The 21,664-nt window shown below is 52.2% G+C and overlaps 1 protein-coding gene across 5 annotated transcripts in view; it reads left to right on the top strand.

Annotated features, from left to right (window-relative positions):
* Nucleotides 1-21,380, top strand: part of Capn9 (calpain 9) — a 53,480-nt gene extending 32,100 nt beyond the window's left edge. Inside the window, exons 7-20 of one of the 5 annotated variants that reach the window (XM_020153265.2) lie at nucleotides 1,274-1,359; nucleotides 3,466-3,543; nucleotides 5,864-6,024; nucleotides 6,994-7,151; nucleotides 7,271-7,479; nucleotides 9,464-9,500; nucleotides 10,793-10,873; nucleotides 12,597-12,654; nucleotides 14,039-14,103; nucleotides 14,491-14,559; nucleotides 14,894-14,972; nucleotides 16,742-16,858; nucleotides 19,427-19,485; nucleotides 20,366-21,380. In XM_020153265.2, coding sequence (XP_020008854.2) covers nucleotides 1,274-1,359; nucleotides 3,466-3,543; nucleotides 5,864-6,024; nucleotides 6,994-7,151; nucleotides 7,271-7,479; nucleotides 9,464-9,500; nucleotides 10,793-10,873; nucleotides 12,597-12,654; nucleotides 14,039-14,103; nucleotides 14,491-14,559; nucleotides 14,894-14,972; nucleotides 16,742-16,858; nucleotides 19,427-19,485; nucleotides 20,366-20,392 — 1,284 coding nt within the window. In that variant the 3' untranslated portion in view covers nucleotides 20,393-21,380. Of the gene's footprint in view, nucleotides 1-1,273; nucleotides 1,360-3,465; nucleotides 3,586-5,863; nucleotides 6,025-6,993; nucleotides 7,152-7,270; nucleotides 7,480-9,463; nucleotides 9,501-10,792; nucleotides 10,874-12,596; nucleotides 12,655-14,038; nucleotides 14,104-14,490; nucleotides 14,560-14,893; nucleotides 14,973-16,741; nucleotides 16,859-19,426; nucleotides 19,486-20,365 lie in introns of all 5 variants that reach the window. The other 4 variants (XM_074056895.1, XM_074056896.1, XM_074056898.1 and 1 more) reach the window with 4 other exon arrangements.
* Nucleotides 21,381-21,664: the final 284 nt, after the last annotated feature.

Here is a 21,664-nt window from a genome sequence, read left to right as displayed (position 1 = left end):
AATCTTGCTGTTTATGTTTCCTGTGTAGCTGGGATGACAGGTGCCACCACGCCCACCCTTTGTTGATTGAGATGGGGGCTCTTCGACTTTTGGCCCAGGCTAGTCTGGAAGCTCTATCCTTCCGATCTCTGCCTCCCAAGTAGCTGAGATTCCAGGCACCAGCCACAGGGCCTGCCCGGATTCTTTAACACTTCAGTTATTTGTGTTGGTTCCTTGTGACCTCCATCCCTGTCTGTGCATGTGGGGATGCTGGCTTACATGACGGGGCAGGTGTTTTTCAGGTCAGATCTAAATACTACTCCCATACAGTGACCTCCTTCACCCCAGTCCACTTGCTTCCGCTTTCCCTCTACCCACAAGGAGCTGCTGATCAGTGACTACTACAGATCCTAAATGCTGAGTTGACATTACTCAAAGTGTCTTCACAGCTATGTCAAGTGCGTGAGGACAAAACACTCGGAGACCTAGGTTTCCTCTGCTCTCTCACCGTCAAGTCCTTTCTCGATGCCTGGCCTCCTTTCTGCTCCAGACAGAGCTCGAGGTCACTGCTGAATTGTCCCCTCACTGGCTCCAGGTTATCGATGGCTCATATGACCCGATGGGGAGAATATGGCACCAAGCAGACAGAATCTTATTGTTGTTGCTTAAACTCGCAGCTCATGGTTTTTTCTCTGACCACCCATCTGGATCTGGTGCACACTTGTGAGCACATCTCTGTTCTACCCCAGTGCCAGATGCTGAGGGGACACAGGAACTGAGAAGCCAGGGTCCTCAGGGATTCTGGTCCAGAGGAAACCCTTCTGCTTGAAGACGCACTGGCTGCCTGTTGATGCATTATTTCCCAGATGTGCCAGATGTGCAGAGGTGAATAGCATATCATGGCAATCCTACCAAGTGTTCTCCATAGGAATTAGAAGATTCCAAGGGCTGGTCAAGAATCCATGAGTTGGCCAGGAATCCATGAGTTGGCCAGGCATGGTGGCACATACCTGTAACCCCAGTTTTGCCAGAGGCATAGGTAGGAGGATTGCAGTGTGAGGCTGGCCACAGGCAAACCCTGTGGGACGCTATCTGAAAAATAACTAAAGGAAAAAAGAGATGGAGGTGCCTCGCCAGCATGAGGCCCTGAGTTCAAAACTCCCTTTTGCCTATCTTCAGCATATTTTAGACAGGAGGACTTTGGTACAGACAGGAGGACTTTTGGTACAGTTCAGCCCATGGAGTCCATGCGTGAACCTCCACTTCACATTTTGTGGATGTTTTTCCCTTCTAGGTAGACTTCCAAGGCCAGAAAGTCGAGCTCATCCGAGTCCGGAACCCTTGGGGCCAGGTCGAGTGGAATGGATCATGGAGTGACAGGTCAGTGACTCCGTCCCATCTCTCACCTATGCAGACCTGAGAAGGAAGAGGGGCTTGTCTGCGGCTCTCCCCAGATCTCAGCCCGGGTCCTGTTCTACCCCTGGGGTTCCCTGCTTCTCTCTTCAGTCCTCGGGCCCACCCTTGGTGAAAACTGGTTCTCAAGACAGACCTTACAACAGCTCTATAACCTGCCTGTCATTGTTCCTATGTCTGTGGCTGCACTGCCACCAATGGGGACAGTGTGTATCTCTGCGACGTCAGGAAGGACTTTATCTCTGATGAGCAGGTCCAGTAGTCTGTGTGTGCAAGTGTGTGCATGTGAGTGCGTGTGTCCACGTGAGAGTGTGTGAGCGTGTGTCCGTGTGTGTGCATGTGAATGCATATGTGTGCGTGTCCAGGTGAGAGTGTGCATATGTGTGCATGCGTGTAGTGGGGTGGCAATAACTCTTGGGTCTGGGAATCCCTGAAATACTACCCATCGGTAACTATAGGATTCTCTCTGCTGGTCTCTGACCATTGTCCATGGCCCATGAGCCAGCAGAGAGACAGAAAGTGGAACAGGAAATCTGTTCACTGCCAACTCCTAACCAGGCTTTAGTTGGCCCTGATTATAAGGAGAGGTCTGCTTTGCCAGCATGTCCCCACCCATCCCTTTGACAGTGGCCCAGGTGACTGGGAATTGGGTTGCTGCTGTCACCCCCCAGGCTCCTGTTCTGCCGTGCCCCACCCTGGCCTTGGTTCAACCTTCCCAGATCCCAAGGGTACTGGCGGGAAGGGAGTTGGACCAGACTGATATTGAAGGAGGGAAGAAATGGTCCTCCCTCTCCTGGTAGAAATGCAAAGAGCAGAGACACAGTGAAGCCAGAATTAACCAGACCACATTGTGGCACAGACGCCCCAGGTTAGGTGGATGTCACAGGACAGAGATGGGTTGCCACATGGTCACAGTTCCACAGCAGAGATGACTAAATCTGAACCACAGTAGTCCATCTGTCTGAAAACTCATATTGCAGTGCTGGTGTTCAAGTGACCCTTGTAATTTTCCTTATCAGTGACCCCAAAGCCGCCAGACAAGCCAAAAAGAAGGTGACAAGTGCTTCCCTTAAGGGAAAAGGTGCAAGTTCTCCACTTAATAGGAAAAGAAAAGCAACATACAGTGAGGTTGCTAAGACCAACAGGACAATGAGAAAGAGGGGGGGAAGGGGTGTGGGGAAGAGGCAGGAGATAGGGAGGAAGAGGCGGGGAAGAAGAGTGGGGGAAGAAGACGGGGGCGGGGGAAGAAGAGGGGGGGAAGAGGCAGGGAGAGAGACAAGAGACAGAGCACATTTTTGGAGCTGCAGTTGTAACTTTCTAGTTTATGACTGCTCGTCTTTTACTGGTCCTAATTTAAAACTGAATTTCATTGTCAGCATGGACTTATAGGAAGACACACAGCACATGCTGGACTCAGCCCTCTTGCAGCTCAGACAGCCCCGGGGCTCTTAGTGCACCCCCAGGATAAGGGGACCACTGTTTGGAGGAAGCAGTGAGGATCACAACACAGGCAGAGAACTTGAGTCATAAATTTGAGTTTGGAGGGCGGTGGGCAGCTGCTCCTCACTACCTCTTCCTGAGAGAAAGTTCATGGCCTACCTGAGCCTTCCTGTCTGTAGGTGGAGCACACCTATCTCACAGACCCTACCTGATGTTTTGGTGAGGTCAAGTAAAGGACGTGTTTGGTACTTAAAGTGACAACCATGGGTAAACCTAAGGGGCTAGCATCACTTTCTCAAACTTATAAAGCAGGAGAGGCCACACTTGCTCCTAGACACATAGCAAGATGGAGGCCTGAGTTGTCAGCTGAGATTTCCAGCTGGGCTCCTCTGCGACCCCTGGGTTTAGCTCCTCGCCCCATGATGACCTACGAGTCCGTCAGCAGCACTTGCAGGCACACTTCCTGTGAAGCCTCATGTACAGACAGTGCCCGCTGGTCTCTGCGGCCCTGGTCATATCACTGGGCCCAGGGAGCAGTCACTAAGCCAAACCTGTTCCCCACACAATGCACAGTGGGGTTCCTGGGTGGGAGGATCTGCACCCAAGACTGAAGCCCGGCTCTGTTGCTCCTAGCTCTCCCGAGTGGCGCTCCGTGAGCCTGGCTGAGCAGAAGCGCCTCTGCCACTCCGCTCTCGACGACGGGGAGTTCTGGTACAGCGCTAGTCTCTTCATTGCTCGGTTAGCGTGTGGCAGGTGTGAGCACAGGGCCTCCGGGGTGAGGAGCCCCCTCTCTGCCCCACTCCCTCCCCTCCTTCCTCCTTCCGTCCCTTCCTCCTCTCACTCTCTTTCCCCTTCCTTCCCTCATTCCTTCCTGTCTTCCTGTCTTTGTAGCTCAAATACATCTGTCCGGCATCCCTCGTGGCCAGCCAGGTTGGCAGGGAATTTGATCCAGTGGTGTTTGGATCAAATCCCCACCTCTGGACTTGTTGGTGGGGAGCTCATTCCATCCAGAACACGTCAGGCAGAGCTTTGCGTATCCAGGCCACCATCCCTCCTGTGATCTCTGCCATCCAAGTTTGCACACAGTGAATTGGAAGACAGCCAGCCCCGCTGCCCGCAGGGTCCACTTCCCTTCCCCATCCCCCGCCCAGTCCTAGGACCAAGGAATCTGAAAGTCCCAGCCCAGGTAGAAGGAATCATTCCTGCTCCAGACACCCACGGGGCTGCATGTCTGGTTCACAGGACATTTCTAAAGGGCATTCATCTTCAGAATCTTTCTCAATCTTACGTCCTCCTGTTTGGGACCCAGAAGCAGTTGGCTCTCCCAGCCCTGCAGTCACACGCTTCTGGCTTCCAGCTCGGTTCCCTTGTGTGAGCTTCAGCCCGTCACTTCTGGCCCAGGCTCGTCTCTTTCTTGGAACACCTTTCAAATATGAGCAAATCCCATGAAATCAAATATCCCAGCCTTTCCTTTCTTTTCTTGTAAAGCACAACTCCCCCCGTCTCTCTCCGTCCCCCCACACCATCGTGTTCTTACAGCTGTCAGTCTGCTTTAACAAAATACCACAGATTGGGGTGTATAGGTAACATTTATTGTTCACAGCTCTGGAGACTGGAGGTTCAAGACCATGGTGGGGCAGGTTCCAAGTCTAGTGAATGCTTTCTCATTCATAGACCCTGACCTCTTACCATGTCCAAACATAGAGGAAGGGACGAGGGAGATCTCTGTGGCCTCTGTAAGGGCACTAATCCCTTTCAGAAGGGCTCACCCTCGTGACCAGTCACCACCCCAAACCTCACCTCCTCGTACCATCATATTGATGATTACATTTCGACAGGAAATTTGGTGGGCTGCACACATACAGACCATAGCAACAGGAGCAGGTTTACACAATACTTTGTGCTACTGCAGTGACCTCCAGCTTTCTATGTGCCCTGGAGCAGTGTGTGGTCTCTCCCTCAGCAGCACAGAGTGCTCCCCGGACTTGAAGGACACGCTGTGGTTCTCCCCCATAAGTGCCTTCTGTAGGCCTTGTCCTGGTCCCACCTTCTCTCCTTTACCCTGTCAGTTTTTGCCCAAGGCTCAGTGAGGATCAGATCACTCCTTGATAGCTGATCTCCCTGTCACAGACTTCAAGGACCTCTTTACACGTAATTCCTGGCTTTCCCTGGAATTCCAGATTCATACCTTCACCCACCTGCACGGCATCTCCCCCAGTACCCACTAGACATGGCAGAGGAACCTGTGCTCCCAGGTCTTCCCCGTGCTGGAGGCACAGCAGCCTATCTCATCTCTACCCTCCTGCGGCTTTCCCCAAACACTCAGTTTCCCCCCACTTTCACTCCACACACCCAACCCACCAGCAACACTAGGATCTGCCTTCAGAATATATCAAATGCAGCCACTGCTGGCTGCAGCATAAAACAAACCACCTCCTCTCTGCCTTGGAGGATGCACTGATTCCTAGCTGGCCACCCTGCCTCAACTGGCCTCCCTAAGGTCTGTTCTCCACACAGCAGCCATGGACCACATGGGTCCACACCACCCAATGGCTTTCCATCTTCTCAGCATCAAAGTCATATCCTTCTGCCTGCCTGGTCCTGCTTCTTACTGATGAGCTCTGGCCTTGACTTCCTTGGTGTCCCATGAGCACGGCAAGTTCCTCTGTGCCCCCAGGACCTTGCTCTCGCTCTGCCTAAAGCCCCAGAGAGCCAACTGCCGGGTCAGTGTACTTCAGGTCTCCAATTCTACAGGGAAGGTCACTAAGGCCTTCCTTCCCCATAGAAAACAGAACCAACCCCACACACCCCTGCCCCCAGTCTAACTTCGTTGTTCTCCTCACCAAGCTGTATTTTTACCTTTTTCATCTTTTTCAAATCTCTATCCTTTTTTTGTTTTTTCTCCACCACCCTCCCCCACCCACGTACACAATAACATAATTCCTTAAGGACAGGGATAGGTGGTTGAATGAGCGATGGACGGTATCATCACCATCGCCTTCCTGAGAACCCATCCTCCACTCTGTTGTAGGATGGCACTCAAGGACTTCAAGATGCATTTTGACAAGGTGGAGATCTGTAACCTCACACCTGATGCCCTGGAGGACGACGCCTTCCACCGATGGGAGGTGACCACCCATCAAGGCAGCTGGGTCCGGGGCTCCACGGCTGGCGGCTGCCGTAATTTCCTGGGTAGGTGATCGCCCTGTCCCTCTCTCTGCCATTCCCAAGTATCCAGTCCATCCTGGGGACATCGATGGCCAGTATGAAGTGTGGAGTTGTACACATCCCAGATTCCTGGGATGGCCGGGGTAAGAGCTGCAGAGGCTTGATAGGAAGTCAGGGATGAATTCACGGGGGAGACTCCATGCTTTACCACACGGGGTATTTTGCAGTGCAGGTGACAGAGCTCCAGGTCTCACCAGGTTAGCAGCGGAGAGGGTCTGTCGTCCTACAGAATTGAAAAGCTTGGTTTCAGGCCCACTCCTATGAGGGCTCTGGCTCTGTTTGCTTGGGACTCGGTTCTGCCCTCTTTCCTGTATTGACATCTTTGTCGTCCAGTTTCTTTACAAATGAGGCAGGGCTGTCGGCAGCACAGGGGGCTTGCTGAGCCTTACTATCACACACAGCGAGCAGTCCTAAAGATCAGTAAATAAAATCCTCCATTTCCCTCAACCTGAGACACATGAGCCAGTGTTGCCTGATGAACGCTGTGAGCCAGTTTGCTTTGTTCAGATCCTCCATGGCAACAGAGACCAGCAGAGGCCAGAGGACATCCTTGAAACTGGGACCAAGGTCAGACCTATGCCAGTTGCAGAGTGGGCATAGCAAAGGGACAGTGGGAGGCAACAGGAGTCTCCACACTCTCCTCTGAAATGCCAAATGGAAAAATAAAACAAAGAACTTTAGCAGAATAGACACATGGGGGAGAGCCGCGCGGGGAAACGGTTTGAAAGAAGGTGGGAACAGAGGCAGGAGGTTCTGCATCCCCGCCAGGGTCACAGGGAAAGGGGACTGATGGGAACAGGAAGAGAAGAAGCCATTTACTCAGGGTTGAGAGGACCTCGGTGGGTGGGTAGGGGTCTCTGTGTGTGTGTGTGTGTGTGTGCAGTTTGGAGCTTTGTTTTGTACTTTTAATAATCTACCCCTTTCAAATGGCAGATACCTTCTGGACCAACCCACAGATAAAACTGTCCCTGACTGAGAAAGATGAGGACCAGGACGGATGCAGCTTCCTTGTGGCTCTGATGCAGAAAGACCGGAGGAAACTCAAGAGATTCGGTGCCAAGATGCTGACCATTGGCTATGCCATTTACCAGGTAGGGAAGACCAGCTCGCACTCGGAGTAATTCCCCCACTCCTTCTCTAGCCAGTCCCCCACTGTGTCTGAGGGGTCCAGACCAACAGCCTCCCTGCAGGGCCCTGCTTCCTGTTGCAGTGCCCCAATATGGCCGGACACCTCAACAGGGACTTCTTCAGGTTCAACGCCTCCCTGGCCAGGAGCAAGACATTCATCAACCTGAGGGAAGTCTCCGACCGCTTCCGACTGCCCCCCGGGGACTACATTCTCATCCCCAGCACCTTTGAGCCCCACCAGGAGGCTGACTTTTGCCTGAGAATCTTTTCAGAGAAGAAAGCCATTGCCCGGTGAGGAGCAGAGCCGACGCCGTGCACAGTGAGGTCACCCGGGGCGGGTGGAGTGAGGACCCCATCGTCCCTTTCCCCATCACCACTCTGGGAAAATAGGCTTCTGCAACCAGCTGCATTTTCCTTAGCTCTGCCCCCAAGCCCTCAGGCACCCTAAGAAAATCCAACTGCTTCAGAACCATGCTCACAGCCACTCTGGGGAGCAGCCCTTCCTTTTTCAGACCCCATTCCCAAGAAGCTTCTGGGGTGTGAAGCATAGGATGCTAGACCTGTGTGTGTGTGTGTGTGTGTGTGTGACAAAGGGGGTGACTATTGCAAGTTTCCAGATGACACGTTCTTTCAAGTCTCAGCCATTCTATACTGCCAACCCTGTCACCACCCCCACAGCGTCTCAACAAGATTATTTCTGTGGCTAAGATTTCCCATTGCTGTCACTCACCATTGGTTGGGCTGTGGCAAAGGGGAAAATGGTTCAAAATACAAAAATCCATTCCTTTGCCCCGTGAAGATGGCAGAGGGTGGCACAGACAGATGATAAAACCCCAACTTGCACAGAGCTAGCAAGAGAGAGAAAGCCATGAAAACCACCTGCTCTTGGCTACCGTCTCCTTCACGAGGCAGAATGGGGTGGAGATGTGCACAGAGGAGACCCCAATTCCAACCCTTTTCTGGGTTTCCCAGGCTGTGACAAAAGGCATGGTTCTTTCTCTTGTTGAAATAGAAGCAGTAAAATCTTAACTTTTTAACTCTGCTGGAAAAATTGTCTGCAGCCTTCTCCCAGACCCTGACTCAAGCTGAAGGTGGATTTTCCAGTTTTTGTTCATAAGGTACACCTCAAATGAGATCCACGCACAGTGCCATGCGGTCATCAGGACAAGAACAGAGCTCAGCTCTGCCAATCCTACACCTCCAGCTCTGTCCCAGCAGAGGGGTGAGGTCAGAGCCTTGGTGTGACATGGCAAAGAGGACTTCACACTTGAACCCTGAACGATACACGTGTCAGAACACACACAATGAGCTGTTTTCGGTGGCTTGGCTCCCAGGCAGGGTCCTGATCACCAAGCAGAGGTTTATGCTGTGTGTGTCCCGGGAACGGGAGGTGTTCACTCGTATCCTGTGCGTTGGGTAGTTTTTCTTTGGGAGTGTTTCTCATTTAATCTGTAAGATTGCGTTCCTCAAAAATGGTTTTAGCTTCAACGAAAGCTGAAATCTGCTCTTCCTCTTAGTATTTCTGCTACTCAAATGCTACAGCTTTCTCTAAATGCGCAAACAGCAAAATGAACATATTTCTATCAATTTTCTTCTTTTCCCCAAACACACCGCCCCCAGCAGAATAGAGATTTGCTTCTGAGGGGCAGGGGGAGGAGGATGCAGTGTACCTTCAGGGGCGGCGTTTGAGACAGCATCTCTCTATGCATCCCAGGCTGGCCTCAAACTCACGATCCTCCCGCCTCAGCCTCTTGAGTGCTGGGATAACAGGAGTGCACCAGCAGGCCCTGCTCGAGGTTTTTTGGTTCTGACTCGACCACTCTGTCACCTGTTTAAATTCCCTTACCCTCTCTGAGTGACTGGTCTCCAGCAGTGTGAGTCTCCTTGGGAGAAGCAGAATTGGAGCAGGAGGGGGAGCACTTAATGGAACTGCACCTCTTGCGGGTTCTTGGAGGCTCTAGTGTTCTTTCTACACATCACTTCATCCATAGCCCTCATTAAAGTATAGCACAGAAATAGGGAGCTGATGGTCCAGCTTCTCCTGTCTCCAGGGGTCCTGGACTTGCGATCTCTCCTCTGGTGAGAGCTATCCCTGCCTCCCTCTTGCTGGCTTACCGAGCAGGGTTGAGAGTTTGGGGTGAGGTGTCAATGCCTGGGATCTGCAAGTCCCATGAAGCACAAATGGCTCTGAACAAGACGCGCTCTGCTGGGACAGAACCTTCCGCAGCTCTGGCTGCTAAGCCACACTGAGGCAGCGTGTTTTCTGCCCCTGCAGGGACGTGGATGGAAGCATGGACATCGACCTTCCCGAGGTGGGTCCTCTGACACAGATGGGATTCACTGAAGGTTCTGGAGTCCTTCCCTAACTATAATTCCTCTTGGAAGTCAAGTTCAGGGAACGGCTATTTGCTATCAGACAAGAAACTGAGACTGACTCAAACCCTGCAGGCCAGGACATGTGGCTTCTAGTCCCTCACATCCCAGATGACCCACAGGGGCCAGGCAGATGCCAGGAGGCCATCTTTCTCTCAACTTCACCTCCACCTGAGATGCACCTGCTGCTTGTAAAGGGCATGAAATATCCTTACAATTATTTTAAGAAAATAATCAGTTAAAAAAAAAGACAAGTGAGGCAGGTAGACCTTTTCCCCATGGTCTCAGGGGAACACAGGACTTGTCCCCATACTGTGTGATGGGGTCGAGAGGCCAAAGGGATGTGAGACCTTCCAGGGACTCTGAGATGGATCCAGAACCCTGGGAGCCTCTCAGACCTGCTGCCCTCGTGTGGCCACAGTTGGTTAATGCTGCCAAAACACATTGAAAAAACAAAACCACCCCAACATTTACTGAGCAATTTGTATGTAACAGGCCTAGCACCAGGATGCTGGAAGCAGATTCCTACCCGCCGAGGGCTGAGAGTAAGGCAGGGTGTGACAGTCCATGGCCGGCTGACCGCAAGGGCCAGGCATCCTTAAGCCTTCTCACCCAGGCAAGACGGACCTTAGGTTCCACAGGCTGGGATGGAGCTCCCACACTGGCCCCAACCGACCACGCAAAATGGGGTTTTTCATGCTGATATCCATGTCACCAAGTAGTTCATCTGCCTTCTGAGAAATCAGGAGGAGGTAGCTGACAGGCAAACCCCCGGCCAGCTCTAGCTGTGTGACAGAAAGCCTCTTTGTCCTTGTGCTGACCACTCTCATCCCGTGCTGCGTCTTCTGTTCCTGCCCCAGCCTGGCAGAGCACCTGTTTCTCAACCCACAAATCGCTAATGGAAGCCACTGAGATCCTAGACTGAATCATGGATATTTAGTGTCTTGGCAGGAGGCTTCCACAGCACCCTGCCTATAAAGTCCTCGCAGGTTCCCCTTCTGCAGAGCCTTCCCCAGACCTCCAGCCAGCTGCTCCTTCAGTCAGAGGCCAAGGCCACACACTCCGATGGTGACACTTTGGCATGACGCTGGCCACCGGAGATCCCGACTTCTCCCTCAGGGACAGCATCGTGTCCAACCCAGGGTTTTCTTTCCACTATTTCCGAGGAGAGCAAATGTCCCGTTTCTTTCTTGTGGGTCCTTTTGTGCAAAATCGTTTTGTTATTTTTTAGCCCCCGAAGCCAACTCCTCCTCAGCAGGAAACAGAAGACGAGCGGCAGTTCCGGGCTCTGTTCCAACAAATTGCTGGCGAGGTAGGACAGAGCCGCCTTGGTTTCCCCAGGCCAAGGGCCAGGCCTAGCTTCCCACAAGCAGACGGTGGTCACGGGCCTCTCTGCGGCCTGGTGAGGCCAGCCCTGGTCACTGGAGACCCGAACACCAGCTTGTCCAGAGGGCACCTCTTGGTGGGTTAACCAGCCTGGAGCCTCTGAGGCAGATCACAAAGCCCTGAAGAGGCGGCTCCTAGAAATCGCTGCCAGAAAATGCTCTCTGCTCCATGCTATTCAAGGATGCACTGTCGTGAGCTCTGCCCTGCAAGACAGGGCAGCAAGTTCCCAGGAACAAAGCATTTCCACCCATTAACACCTGAGAGGTTTCCAGGATTGGCAGGCCAGGGCTGGAACCGGACACAGGGCACTGAGGAAGGTCAGAACATCTGGGCCCCAGTTCCTGTCCTCGGTCCCACACTCCCTTCCCAGCGGTTGCTCAGCTTTCTCACTGCAGGCCCTGGAGTTCTTGGGGGAACCTAGGTGAATCTTCATACAGCTCCCATGTCTTCTTCCCTCCACTGGAAACTGTCCCCTCGGGTCAAAGGAGCTGATGGACTAATTCATGTCACGTGCCGAGCCCTGTATTAGCTTGCTCTCTTCTCCCTGGGCAATGCAGGTCCTGGAGTAAAGAGTAGGGCAAAGGCCTCGGGCACCATGGGCTGGGTGGAGACAGGAGGTGTGTGCCTTTGCAGTGGGCAGAGCAGCCACCTCCCTCCAGGGCAGGGCAGAGCACTGGCAGGGGGTGGGAGTGAGGGCAAAACCCCAGGTGCCCTCAGGAGGATGCTGCAGGTGAGGCGTCAGAGCCGGCTCCGTGGGCTCTGAGCCTCTGAGGAGGTGCACAGGACAGGGACGGAAGTTGCTAGAGATGGAGATGCGGGGTTGAAGATCCCTGGGAAGGGACATGGGAGGTGTGTGCAAGAAGTCCACTCAGCTGTATCAACAAGAAACGCAGTCTGCTCTTTCCCCCACACTCATGGCCTGGCACCTGGCTCCGCCTCTCTTTCCCCTGTTTGTTGTGGGTGCAACACTGCACTCTCTCACCAAACATCCCAAAGCCCCACTCCCCAGGCCCAAAGTGTCCGGGGCAGAATGTAGTCAGCACACACCACAGTGCTGTGTTCCGCACTGCCAGTTCAACAGCCAGCAGTGAGGAGCCTGATGGCGGAGCTACGCGGACCTCAGGTGCATAAAAACCATCTAAGCATCCTGGGAAAACCGAGGATCCTCTTCCACTGGCCGGAGGCAGAAATGTGTTTCTAACACACTCCTGCTGTGTGGGTGGTGGGATTTAGTGGGGTGCCTTAGATTGATGGTTCTGAAATCCACCCCTAAGGATTTTTAAAATACTCAGTGAGTCACTTCCAACTGGAGTGCTCCTGGGGTTAGGCCCAGAGGTGGGGACTGTTTAGGGCTCTCCAGATGTGGCCTGCCAGACAGAGGTGTGGGGACTACACTGGCTCTCCAAATGCCCACTGCGTTTTAAAAGTCATCTGAGAGCTTTGCAAACCAATCCCCGAGTCCTCAGGGAAGGAGGGCAGCACTCTGCCCGGTTCCCTGACCCTCTCTGGGTGGGGTCCTCTCCAGGGCTGGTCGGGCTTCCAAGTAGCTAGTGGGTTGCATCTGCTGAGGATGTGGGCAGTTGCCTGCTGGAGCCAAGCAAGCTTAGAACTGGCAGGAGCCATAAAGAGCAATTTTCTCTACCTCACAGGACATGGAGGTGACAGCCGAGGAGCTGCAGTATGTTTTAAATACCGTGCTACAAAACAGTAAGTACCACCCCCCCTGGGGGCCTGCGCTCCCATGGAGGGGCGGTGGAGACCATGCTGGGTGCCTCCAGCTCCTCCAGGCTCTCTGCTCCTTGGAGCTTCAGACCCACTTCCCAGGGCTGGCTTGCGGGTAGACTTCAGAAATACCTCTCAGTGTTTACCTCCTGATTACAAAAATGGTGCAGGTGTATGGCAGAAAATTCTAAAAAAACGATACAGAAAAGTCTGATGAAGATGAAAATCACCAAAAACCTCACCACCCATAAATAACCACTGTTACCATATGTGTGCATGTGTGTACATGTGTTCTTTGTGTTGCCTCTGTGTACCCGGGATCAGTTTAGAACATTTTCAGCACTAGCCATTTCTCCCCTACTTCCCCAGCTTCCTGTCTCTGTGGATTCGCCCGTTCTGAACATTTCATATGGCAGGGAACATGCAATGTGTGGTCCTTTTCATAGGCTCCTTTCACTTAGCACAGCATCTCCAAGGTTCATCCCTGAATGTTGTTCAGAGATGTGCCGTGCTCCACTCCCTTCTGTGGCTGGAAAATCCCCTCTGGTGTCGATAGACCCCACTTTGTGTATTCCTTTGTCTGTGGAGGGACATCTGTGCTGTTGGCGTTTGGGGGTGGTATCTGTGGGCATACATTTTCATTTACCTTGGGCATATGGTTCGGAGGACAGTCAAGAGGCATGGTAACTCTGTGCATCGTGTTTTAAGGTACTGCCCAGACATATTCCAGAGTGCCTGTTTTGCATTTCCACCAGCAGTGTACAAATGCGCAAATTTCTCCAGCGACTTCAAATCCTGCCTTAAAAACTTCTACGAGCAGGCCACTAAAAAATGTGCTTCAGAAGCAGAATCCTAAGGACTGTGTATGATGTGGACACAGCCTAATTTATTGACGATAACTCTCGCATTTATCGTCTACATTTCTAAGTTGTCTGCCGTCATAAATAATCTGGTGATGAAAATCTTCATGTGTACTCTGTGCTCAGAATTCTTAAAACCAGAACAAACACATGGCACCTTCCATCTCGAAGGCTCTTTTCACATGTTACAAATGTTCCTTCTGAAGAGCCAACTTTTATTCTCACCAGCATGGTAAGAGAATGTCAGCAGACACCATGGCTCATGCCTGTAATCCCAGCTACTTGGGAGGCTGAGAACGGAGAGGGGGATCACAGTCAGAGACCAGCCCAGGCAAATAGTTCATGTGACCCCATCTCCAAAATAAACCAGTGCACAATGGACTGGAGGTGTGGCTGAAGCAGTAGAGCACAAAGCCTTGAGCACAAAGCCCAGCTCCCAACAGAAGGGGCCATGAGTTTGGCAGCTTGGGGGGGGGGGTCTCTGAATTCAGTTTTCCCTGTGATTGCAGGGCAGACTCTGAAGTTCAAGATGCTGAGCTTGCAGTCCTGCAGAAATATCATTTCCCTGATGGATGTATCCTTCCCCACCAGGTGGGGACACGAGGCTGAGGGGGTGTCTGTAGAGCACTTTCAGACAGTGTATTTTCGTCACAGGAAATACACAAAACCCAGGGGCCTGGTTCTGGAATTGGTCAGAATCGGGACACACAGGACTGGCCATGAGGAAGGGATATCTCAAGTGACAAGAGAATGACAAGTTCTGCTTTGTGCTTTGGGAACCTACAAGCCATCACCCTATCTCACTGTCTTCAGAGGTTATGGTTCAGTCATTCCAAGGGCCCTGAATCTTTCACCCATGCCACCAGGCCAGCCACCACCCTCCCCCAGAAGGCAGAGCTGGGGTTCTACAAGGAGCCTGGGTTGAAGAGGCCACAAACACTACCTTAACACACATGGCCAGACCAGCGGCAACGGGAAGCTGGAGTTCAGTGAATTCCGGGTGTTCTGGGACAAGCTGAAGCAGTGGACGGTAAGTGAACTGCACAGACACCAAGGCTAGCACAGAGTGGGGCACGGGCCAAGGCTGGGTGGTCCTGGGAGGGGAGAGAAGATGTTGTGGAAGCACTAAAACACTTCCCAAATAAGGGAGAAAAGAGGACCGAGGGGCAGTGGTGTGATTCAGTGGCCAGCGCTTGCCTAGCAGCCTAGACCCTGAGTTCAACTCCAGCACAGCAAAAAAGAAAGAAGGAGGTCCCAGTCCAACCTTGCCTCTCCAGTCTCCTGGGAAGGCTGCCACTGGTCACTGCTGACCACACCGTCCCCCAGGCACTTTCTTCTCTGTGCCCCGCTCCCGTCTCTTGCAGAACCTGTTCCTTCAGTTCGACGTGGACAAGTCTGGCACCATGTCCTCCTACGAGCTGCGGACTGCACTGAAGGCCGCAGGTAAAGGAAAGCTGGGGCAGGGACTGCCTGCTGGAGGTCACTTGCCATGGGAGGGGCAGTGGGCCTGTGAGCTGAGCTGATACTTCTTCTCAGAGTAGCAGGCCAGGCCTTGGCCTCACTCCAGGGCCCTGATTTTAGCCACTGTGAGCATCAGCGGATGCATTCTCTAAGAATGAATTTGGCTGGCTTCTTTCCCCCCTCCTCCTGCCCCCAGGCCTCGGCCTTGGGCCATGTCCATCTTCCAGCTGCCAGAATGAGGAGTGGCTCTTTGGTAGCAAACCACAGTGCTTCGACCCTCTAACTTATGCCTTCAGATGGTCGTAATCACAGAGGAGACAGAGCACACCCTGCCTGTGGTTTGTCCCCCTGCCACGTATGGCCCCTCCCTGGCTTTGTCAGTAGCCGACTGAGTCCAAGCCAGATTGTTCAGTGCATACCCTGCTCCCTTCCATGGAGCACGGGCTCCAGGTGGCATTTGTAACCACCCATGGATCAGTGCCACACACCCCCATTTATGAGGTGAGGCTGTGTCCTGTGCACCCAGCCGTGGCTTCAGTGGCCCCCTGCAGCCCGAGCCCAGCCTGCATCACAGACAAGACTGCTGCAGCCTGTCCTGAGGGAACCACACATCTGGATGTGCGCCTGGCTTCTCCATCTGATAAGGGGGCCGAGTGCGGCAAGCAGGACCTCACTAGGTCCTTTGAGAAGGAGAGGGGGACAAAAAGAAGAGTTGTAAATGTGGGAAGTTCCACAGCTGAGAAGGTGCCTGGAATTCTTAGGGTCTAGTGACCCTGTTTCCAGGGCAGGAGGGACTGAGCAGGAGACAAGGGGTCTCTTCAGAGAGGAGGCATGGTGGAGGATGGGCTGTCATAGCCCCACTCCTTCGGTGCCATGGATGCAGGCGCGAGGGCTCCAAGCATAGCTGTGGCCAGCACCCTTGTGCAGACTCCTGGGCACTGTGCCTGGCTGGCCTCGGCCTCTGGCTGGAGCTGGAAGAGACAAGAGGATCCCAGGTAGACTTCCAAACAATCCCATGAGTGCGTGGACAAGGCCTGTGCCCTGAGATCAAGTTGAGAAACAATGCCACAGACCCTGAATAGAAAGCAAAACGGTACGTGTCAGACCCGGAAGGAACTCTGCCTTATCTAAACCCCTCATTTGACAAATGAGGACACCAAAGCCCAGACTACTGAAGCCTGAGAGGCAGCAGGACTCAGCCGGCCCCTGGAGCAGCCCAGCGCCCTCCCCCAGCACGGGTGTGTGGGAATAAGTGGCCAGTACAGACACAGCCCTCACTGTGGGGTGAGCTGCATCGCTGGAGAGGTTTTCTCCAGGGTCCCGATACCTTTGGGTCAAAATGCCCTTGGGAAATACTCACTTATTCCAGGTACCCAGCCCTGGAATCCCCAGGCCCGTGCAGGCAGAAGTGAGCTCAGAGCAAAGGCTAGTGCAGGAGCTGGACTGGGACTTGCACACAACCCCAGGCTACATCCCCTCTGTGAGCTTTAAGACAGCAGACCTAAGGGTGACACCGGCATCCTAAACGACCCCCATAAACTCACTAAACTCAGACATGACATCTCAAATCAGATGCTCCCCTGTGCAACACAGACACACGCTCGCCCCACCCACACCAGGCCAGGCCCCTCTACGGGGTGATCACTGGCTTCTTTCATTAGCTTGCCCCTTGGTGCCCTGGGAGTCCTGTAGCTGTGGACTCACTGAGGCTCAGCTGTGGCAGCCCTGGCTCTCCTGTTCCCCCTCCCCAGGCTTTCAGCTCAGCAGCCACCTCCTGCAGCTGGTTGTGCTCAGGTATGCAAACGAGGAGCTCCAGCTGGACTTTGATGACTTCCTCAACTGCCTGGTCCGGCTGGAAAATGCAAGCCGTGAGTATCCTTGACCCAAGGCAGTCCACCTAGGGTGTCTTCAGTCACCCACCAAAAGCACATCAGGAAATAACCTGGCTGGGCTGGCAGAGAGGCTCAAGTGGTACAACACCTGTGTGTCAAACTCAGAACTGAGGCCCTGAGTTCAAGCCCCAGTATCACAAAAAAAAAAAAAAAAGAAGCAACCTGGTGACAGAGAACAAAGCCAGACCCCACGGGCCAGACGGGTGTGTCTGGGTGCTCAGCTGAGGGGTGCAACGCGGGAGTCTGTCTTGACATCACATTCTTTACCTCTTTGTGGTCTTTATGGAAGATGATGGATGGACGGGGAGCCTGAGGGCTCAGGCTTCCCGTCTAAAGAAAAGTCTGCTTCAGGTCAGGCCCATCACAGTGTACAGAACTGAAGAATCAGTCCGTCTTCCCAAGACCCTAGATATGCATCCAGCTATCGCAAGCAGGATTGTTACACCAAGGAGGGAGGGAGATGGTGGCTAGGTGCTCAACAGAGGCTGTGGTTCACTATGGTACCCAACCCTTCACAGGATGGTATGAAGGGAGGCTGGACATGTCCAGGGTGTCTCAAGTCCATCTGTCCCTCCAAGTGAAAGGAACCCGTGTCCCTGTGGCCCTTGTGTTTGGTTAGATGCTCTGGTGTCACCATGTTGAAAACCTTGACTTTTGTTGCTGCTGTTTTGAGACAGTGTCTCTAGTGTCTCTCTAGGTAGCCCCGGCTGACCTGGAACTCACTGTCCTCCTGCCTCAGCATCCCAACTGTTAGGATTACAGATGTATGCCACCATGGCCAACTCTGAAAGTCTTGATTTTTGAACAAGGGGCCCCATTTTTTTTCTTTCTTCATGGGGCTCACAGATGATCTATGTGGTTCTAACGTCACTTGCCAAAATTTGCTTGCTAAGGGACCTGATGGCAACAGATAAAACAAAGCAGGGTCTTGTGGCATGGTGGGTGACAAAACACTGTGACAATGTGCTTGATGCTTCTCTGCTTTACTCCATGAGCTCAGGGAGAGCTGTACCTAGTGAGGAATCAATGAATGAATATGTACATGTTAACTAGTGACCAGAAAGGCCAGGAGGGTGGTGACCCAGTCCAAAGGCCCCAGATGTCAGTCAGAAGGCCACACTTCTCCAGGTGGTCACCAATGGCTGAGGGGAAGATGACTCCCCAAAGCCCTTCCAGAAAAAGGATGCTTATTAGACTTGTAGGGTCGTCGAAACTGACCCTAGAAATGAGCAGTGTGGTAACCTCTGTAGCTCGGCCTCTCCTCCCCATCTCGGTCCCTCAGGCTTCATGCTTCCCAGCGTGGGGTCTCAGCATGCTCCTCCAATGGAGGATTCAGGGAGAAGGCCCTTAGGGTCACACCGCTGCTGGGGGCCCTCACATCAGCCAGATCATCTCAGGAACTTCTGAAATGCCAAGGCTTTGCCCTAGCGTCATGTCCACTTTTTTTCCTAGAAATGTGACTATGAAGGAGAACAGGTTCCCACACACCCCACACAGTACTTCTCAAACTCTGCTACACATCACAGCCCTGGGGGAGCTTTAAAATTGTGATGATGGGGGGCTGGGGTGCAGCTCAGTAGTACTTGAGTAGATGCTCAAGGTCCTGGGTTCCATCTCCAGCGTGGGGGTGGGAGGTGGAAAGGGGAGGGAGAGAGAGCTGTGATGATCCGGTTAGACTCTCGAAGGGTGGCACTCAGCATCAGGATCCATGAGAATCCCCTATGGGCTTCTGGCACTTTCCACCCAGCCCCAGAATTGTCAATTTACTATTTTTTTCCCTGTTCCCCCAATGCGTATTTTTCTCCATGAATTGCTTATTTGTTAATCCTGTCCTTCCTTCTAAGTATCTCTGGATGGTTTTAGCATCATCACCACGTTGTTGGTCCCTAGCAAAGCTCTTTTCACTCCATGCTGAAAAGTCCAGGTCACCTTCTAATGCTGCTTGGTAGACTCGGGGGTCTGAACAAGGCTCACTTCTTTTTTCTCTTTTTTGCATTTGTTATTGGGTCTCTTTTGTCTCTTTTGCTCCATGACAGTCCCTCCTCCCCCATTGACTGACTGGCTCCACTCTTCTTGAGGTGAGAGACTGAGGACCAGAGAGGACATGAGGTAGACCCTGGCCAGCTGGCCTGGCTCTGCCTCCCAGGCTCAGCTCCTCCTACCTGGTGACTGTGCCCACAGCCCTTCCACGAGGGACTCGCACACAAAAGAACAGCTTCCAGGCTTGGGCAGAGCTTTACAACACACGTATGCTTTATTTGTAGGGGGTCTGTGGATTTCAAGGATCTGTAACGCCAGAAAGTTAAGACAGGAGATGTTTTTTATCTGGGAGCTGACCAGCCAACTGGCACAGGGCAGATGACAGCACTGGCTGCTGGCTTGTGGCAGGAATTAAAGGCCCTTCAGTGGCCCAGGCCTGTGCCAGAAAAATCCCTGATTTCCAAGAGCTGGCATGTGCTTCCCAGACCACATGGTCACTGGGAACACCTTAATCCTGCTACCTGGACAGTCTCCACAGTGATGCTTTTCTCTCTGTCCCACCAGGGGTGTTCCAGGCTCTCAGTACAGAACACAAGGACTTCATCCATCTCAACATAAACGAGGTATGGCCACGCTGGATCTTTGGCTCAGGGCCCCAGCCAGGGCCCAGCACAGAGCACACATCGCCTGGAGGCACAATATCAGGAGTGCTGGCACCCAGCCATGTGTGATTTCAGTACGGGAGCTGATGTTTCAGGGGAACTTTCCTCACGACAATTGGCTTAACCATTACAACAACCCTAACTGCAGTAATCCTATGAGCTAGGTGCCCATCGTAGCTCCATTTCACAGAGGTGGACACTGAGGCACAGAGCCATTCATCACCTTGAGTGGCACTTCTTGTGCCAGCTCCTCCTCCTCCTCCGCTTGCCTTCCAGCATGCAATCCGTCTTGCCCCTTCTTCAGGTCCTCCTGTGCATGGAGGGGTGCTTGTTCTTTCACACACCTCCAAAGTGGACAAACACAAGATTTCAATGGTTTGGGAGTAATCACAATGATGATGAGGGAGTTGGGAGAGCAGGTATAGCCAAGTGGGGGCGCCATGTCTTAAGGTTCCTTTCCTGGAGTAATGATAGTTGATTCAGGCTGAGCAGTCCAGAAGTCACTCTGCTACAAGAGCCCAGGCTTCTTTATCTCCCTGGCCTCTGTTTGTGCTGCACCTAGGAAGGCAGGCAGGGATGAGAGAAAGCACCCCATGCACCCTTGCCACACTAACGTGTGATGGAAACTCACTCACAAAGGCTTGAGGCCACCGGAGAACTGGAAGTGCTGAGAATTAGTTTTTGTTATTTTTTTTTTAATGACTTCATGATGAGGCAGACAGTCCAAGTTTGTGGGCATTGATCAGAAGCAGAGCCCCTGTACATAAGCCAGCTGGGCCACTCCTGAGGCTGGCTGAGACTCAGAGGTTCAAAGCCTTCACCTCTCTCTCTTTCTTTTCAGTTCATCAACTTGACAATGAATATTTGAGGCTCCCTGGCGGGGATGCTGCCCGTCCAACCGAGTCTCAACTTTTGGACCACAAACCTCAGAACTTCTGGTGCACAGCCGGCAGGCCCACAGCTCTCTCCCTGCCTTATGCAGTCCTGCTCCCTACCTACCTTGATCTGCAAGAATCAAATGGAGTTGGCTACATTCTCTGATTTTGGGCTGCTTCTTTGTAAAGCCACTGCCTAAAGAGGGCTGATGGTACCACCTATGCCTATGTCCAGGACTGGGCAGGGCCAGCCAGCATTTCCTCCCTCCCCTGTCCCTCTGCCACCCATGGGTAATGACTCAAAGTTCAAGTGCTCAGAATTCTAGCTCCATCATACTGGGACGTCCTCTGTAAAACGATGCCTCTGTAACTGTGCATGTGTGTGAGAGCGGAAAGGTGTGAGGTCACACTGAGCACTGGGGGGACAGCAGGTAATTCCCAACACTCTCCAACAAGAGTGGATCACCGTGAAAATCCCTGCACCCTTTGCTGGGAGCTGAGACAGCCTCTGTCCAGCACAGATATTCATTGTGTCAAAAGCCTTTGGGTCAGAAAAGACCAAATGCTGGGTTACTTCTTCCAGAATCTGGTCAGATCTGATTTTATTCATCCCCACTCTGAATGGAAAAGCCTTGCTACAGACCAGAAATCCCGCTGAACTGGAGTACCGAGAACTACCGTAAGATATTGCCTCAAAAAATGATAGGTCTAGATTGGGGGTGTCTCCACTCTCCCCCAAAATAGTGATACACATTTTCTTTTTCAAAATCACAAGAAACATTGTCCAGGTTAAACCAAATAGTAGGCCATAAATCTAACTTCATATATTTAAGTCTTCAGATTATGTTCTCCAGCCGCAAAGGAAATTAAATTAGAAATAGATGAAGCAAGAAATTTGGGGAATCCTCAATTGTTTTTTAGAAATTAACACATTTCTTAAATGACCCAAGCATTGTATGCACATATGAATAATAAAAAATAAATAAATAAAAAGAAATTAACACATTTCTTAAAAACCCATGAGTTAGAGGGAGAAAAAAATCCCAATGAAAATTAGGAATACTTTCAACTGAACAGAACAAAAACCCAACACACTAAAAATAATGGATCAGGGCTAATGTAAAAAGGCAGAAAGTTCTCAAATTGATAATTTAAGCTCCCATCTTAAGAAGAAAGAGATTAGACCCAAGAAGGTCAAAGGAAGAGTAAAGATCAGAGCAGAAGTAAGTTAACTAGAAAATGGGAGTACAACAGAGAAAGTCAAA

This window comes from Castor canadensis, chromosome 15 (assembly GCF_047511655.1).
Source record: "Castor canadensis chromosome 15, mCasCan1.hap1v2, whole genome shotgun sequence".
Taxonomy (NCBI): Eukaryota; Metazoa; Chordata; class Mammalia; order Rodentia; family Castoridae; genus Castor; species Castor canadensis.
Note: the sequence above shows the minus strand (reverse complement) of the source record. Positions and strands in the feature narration are given on the sequence as shown.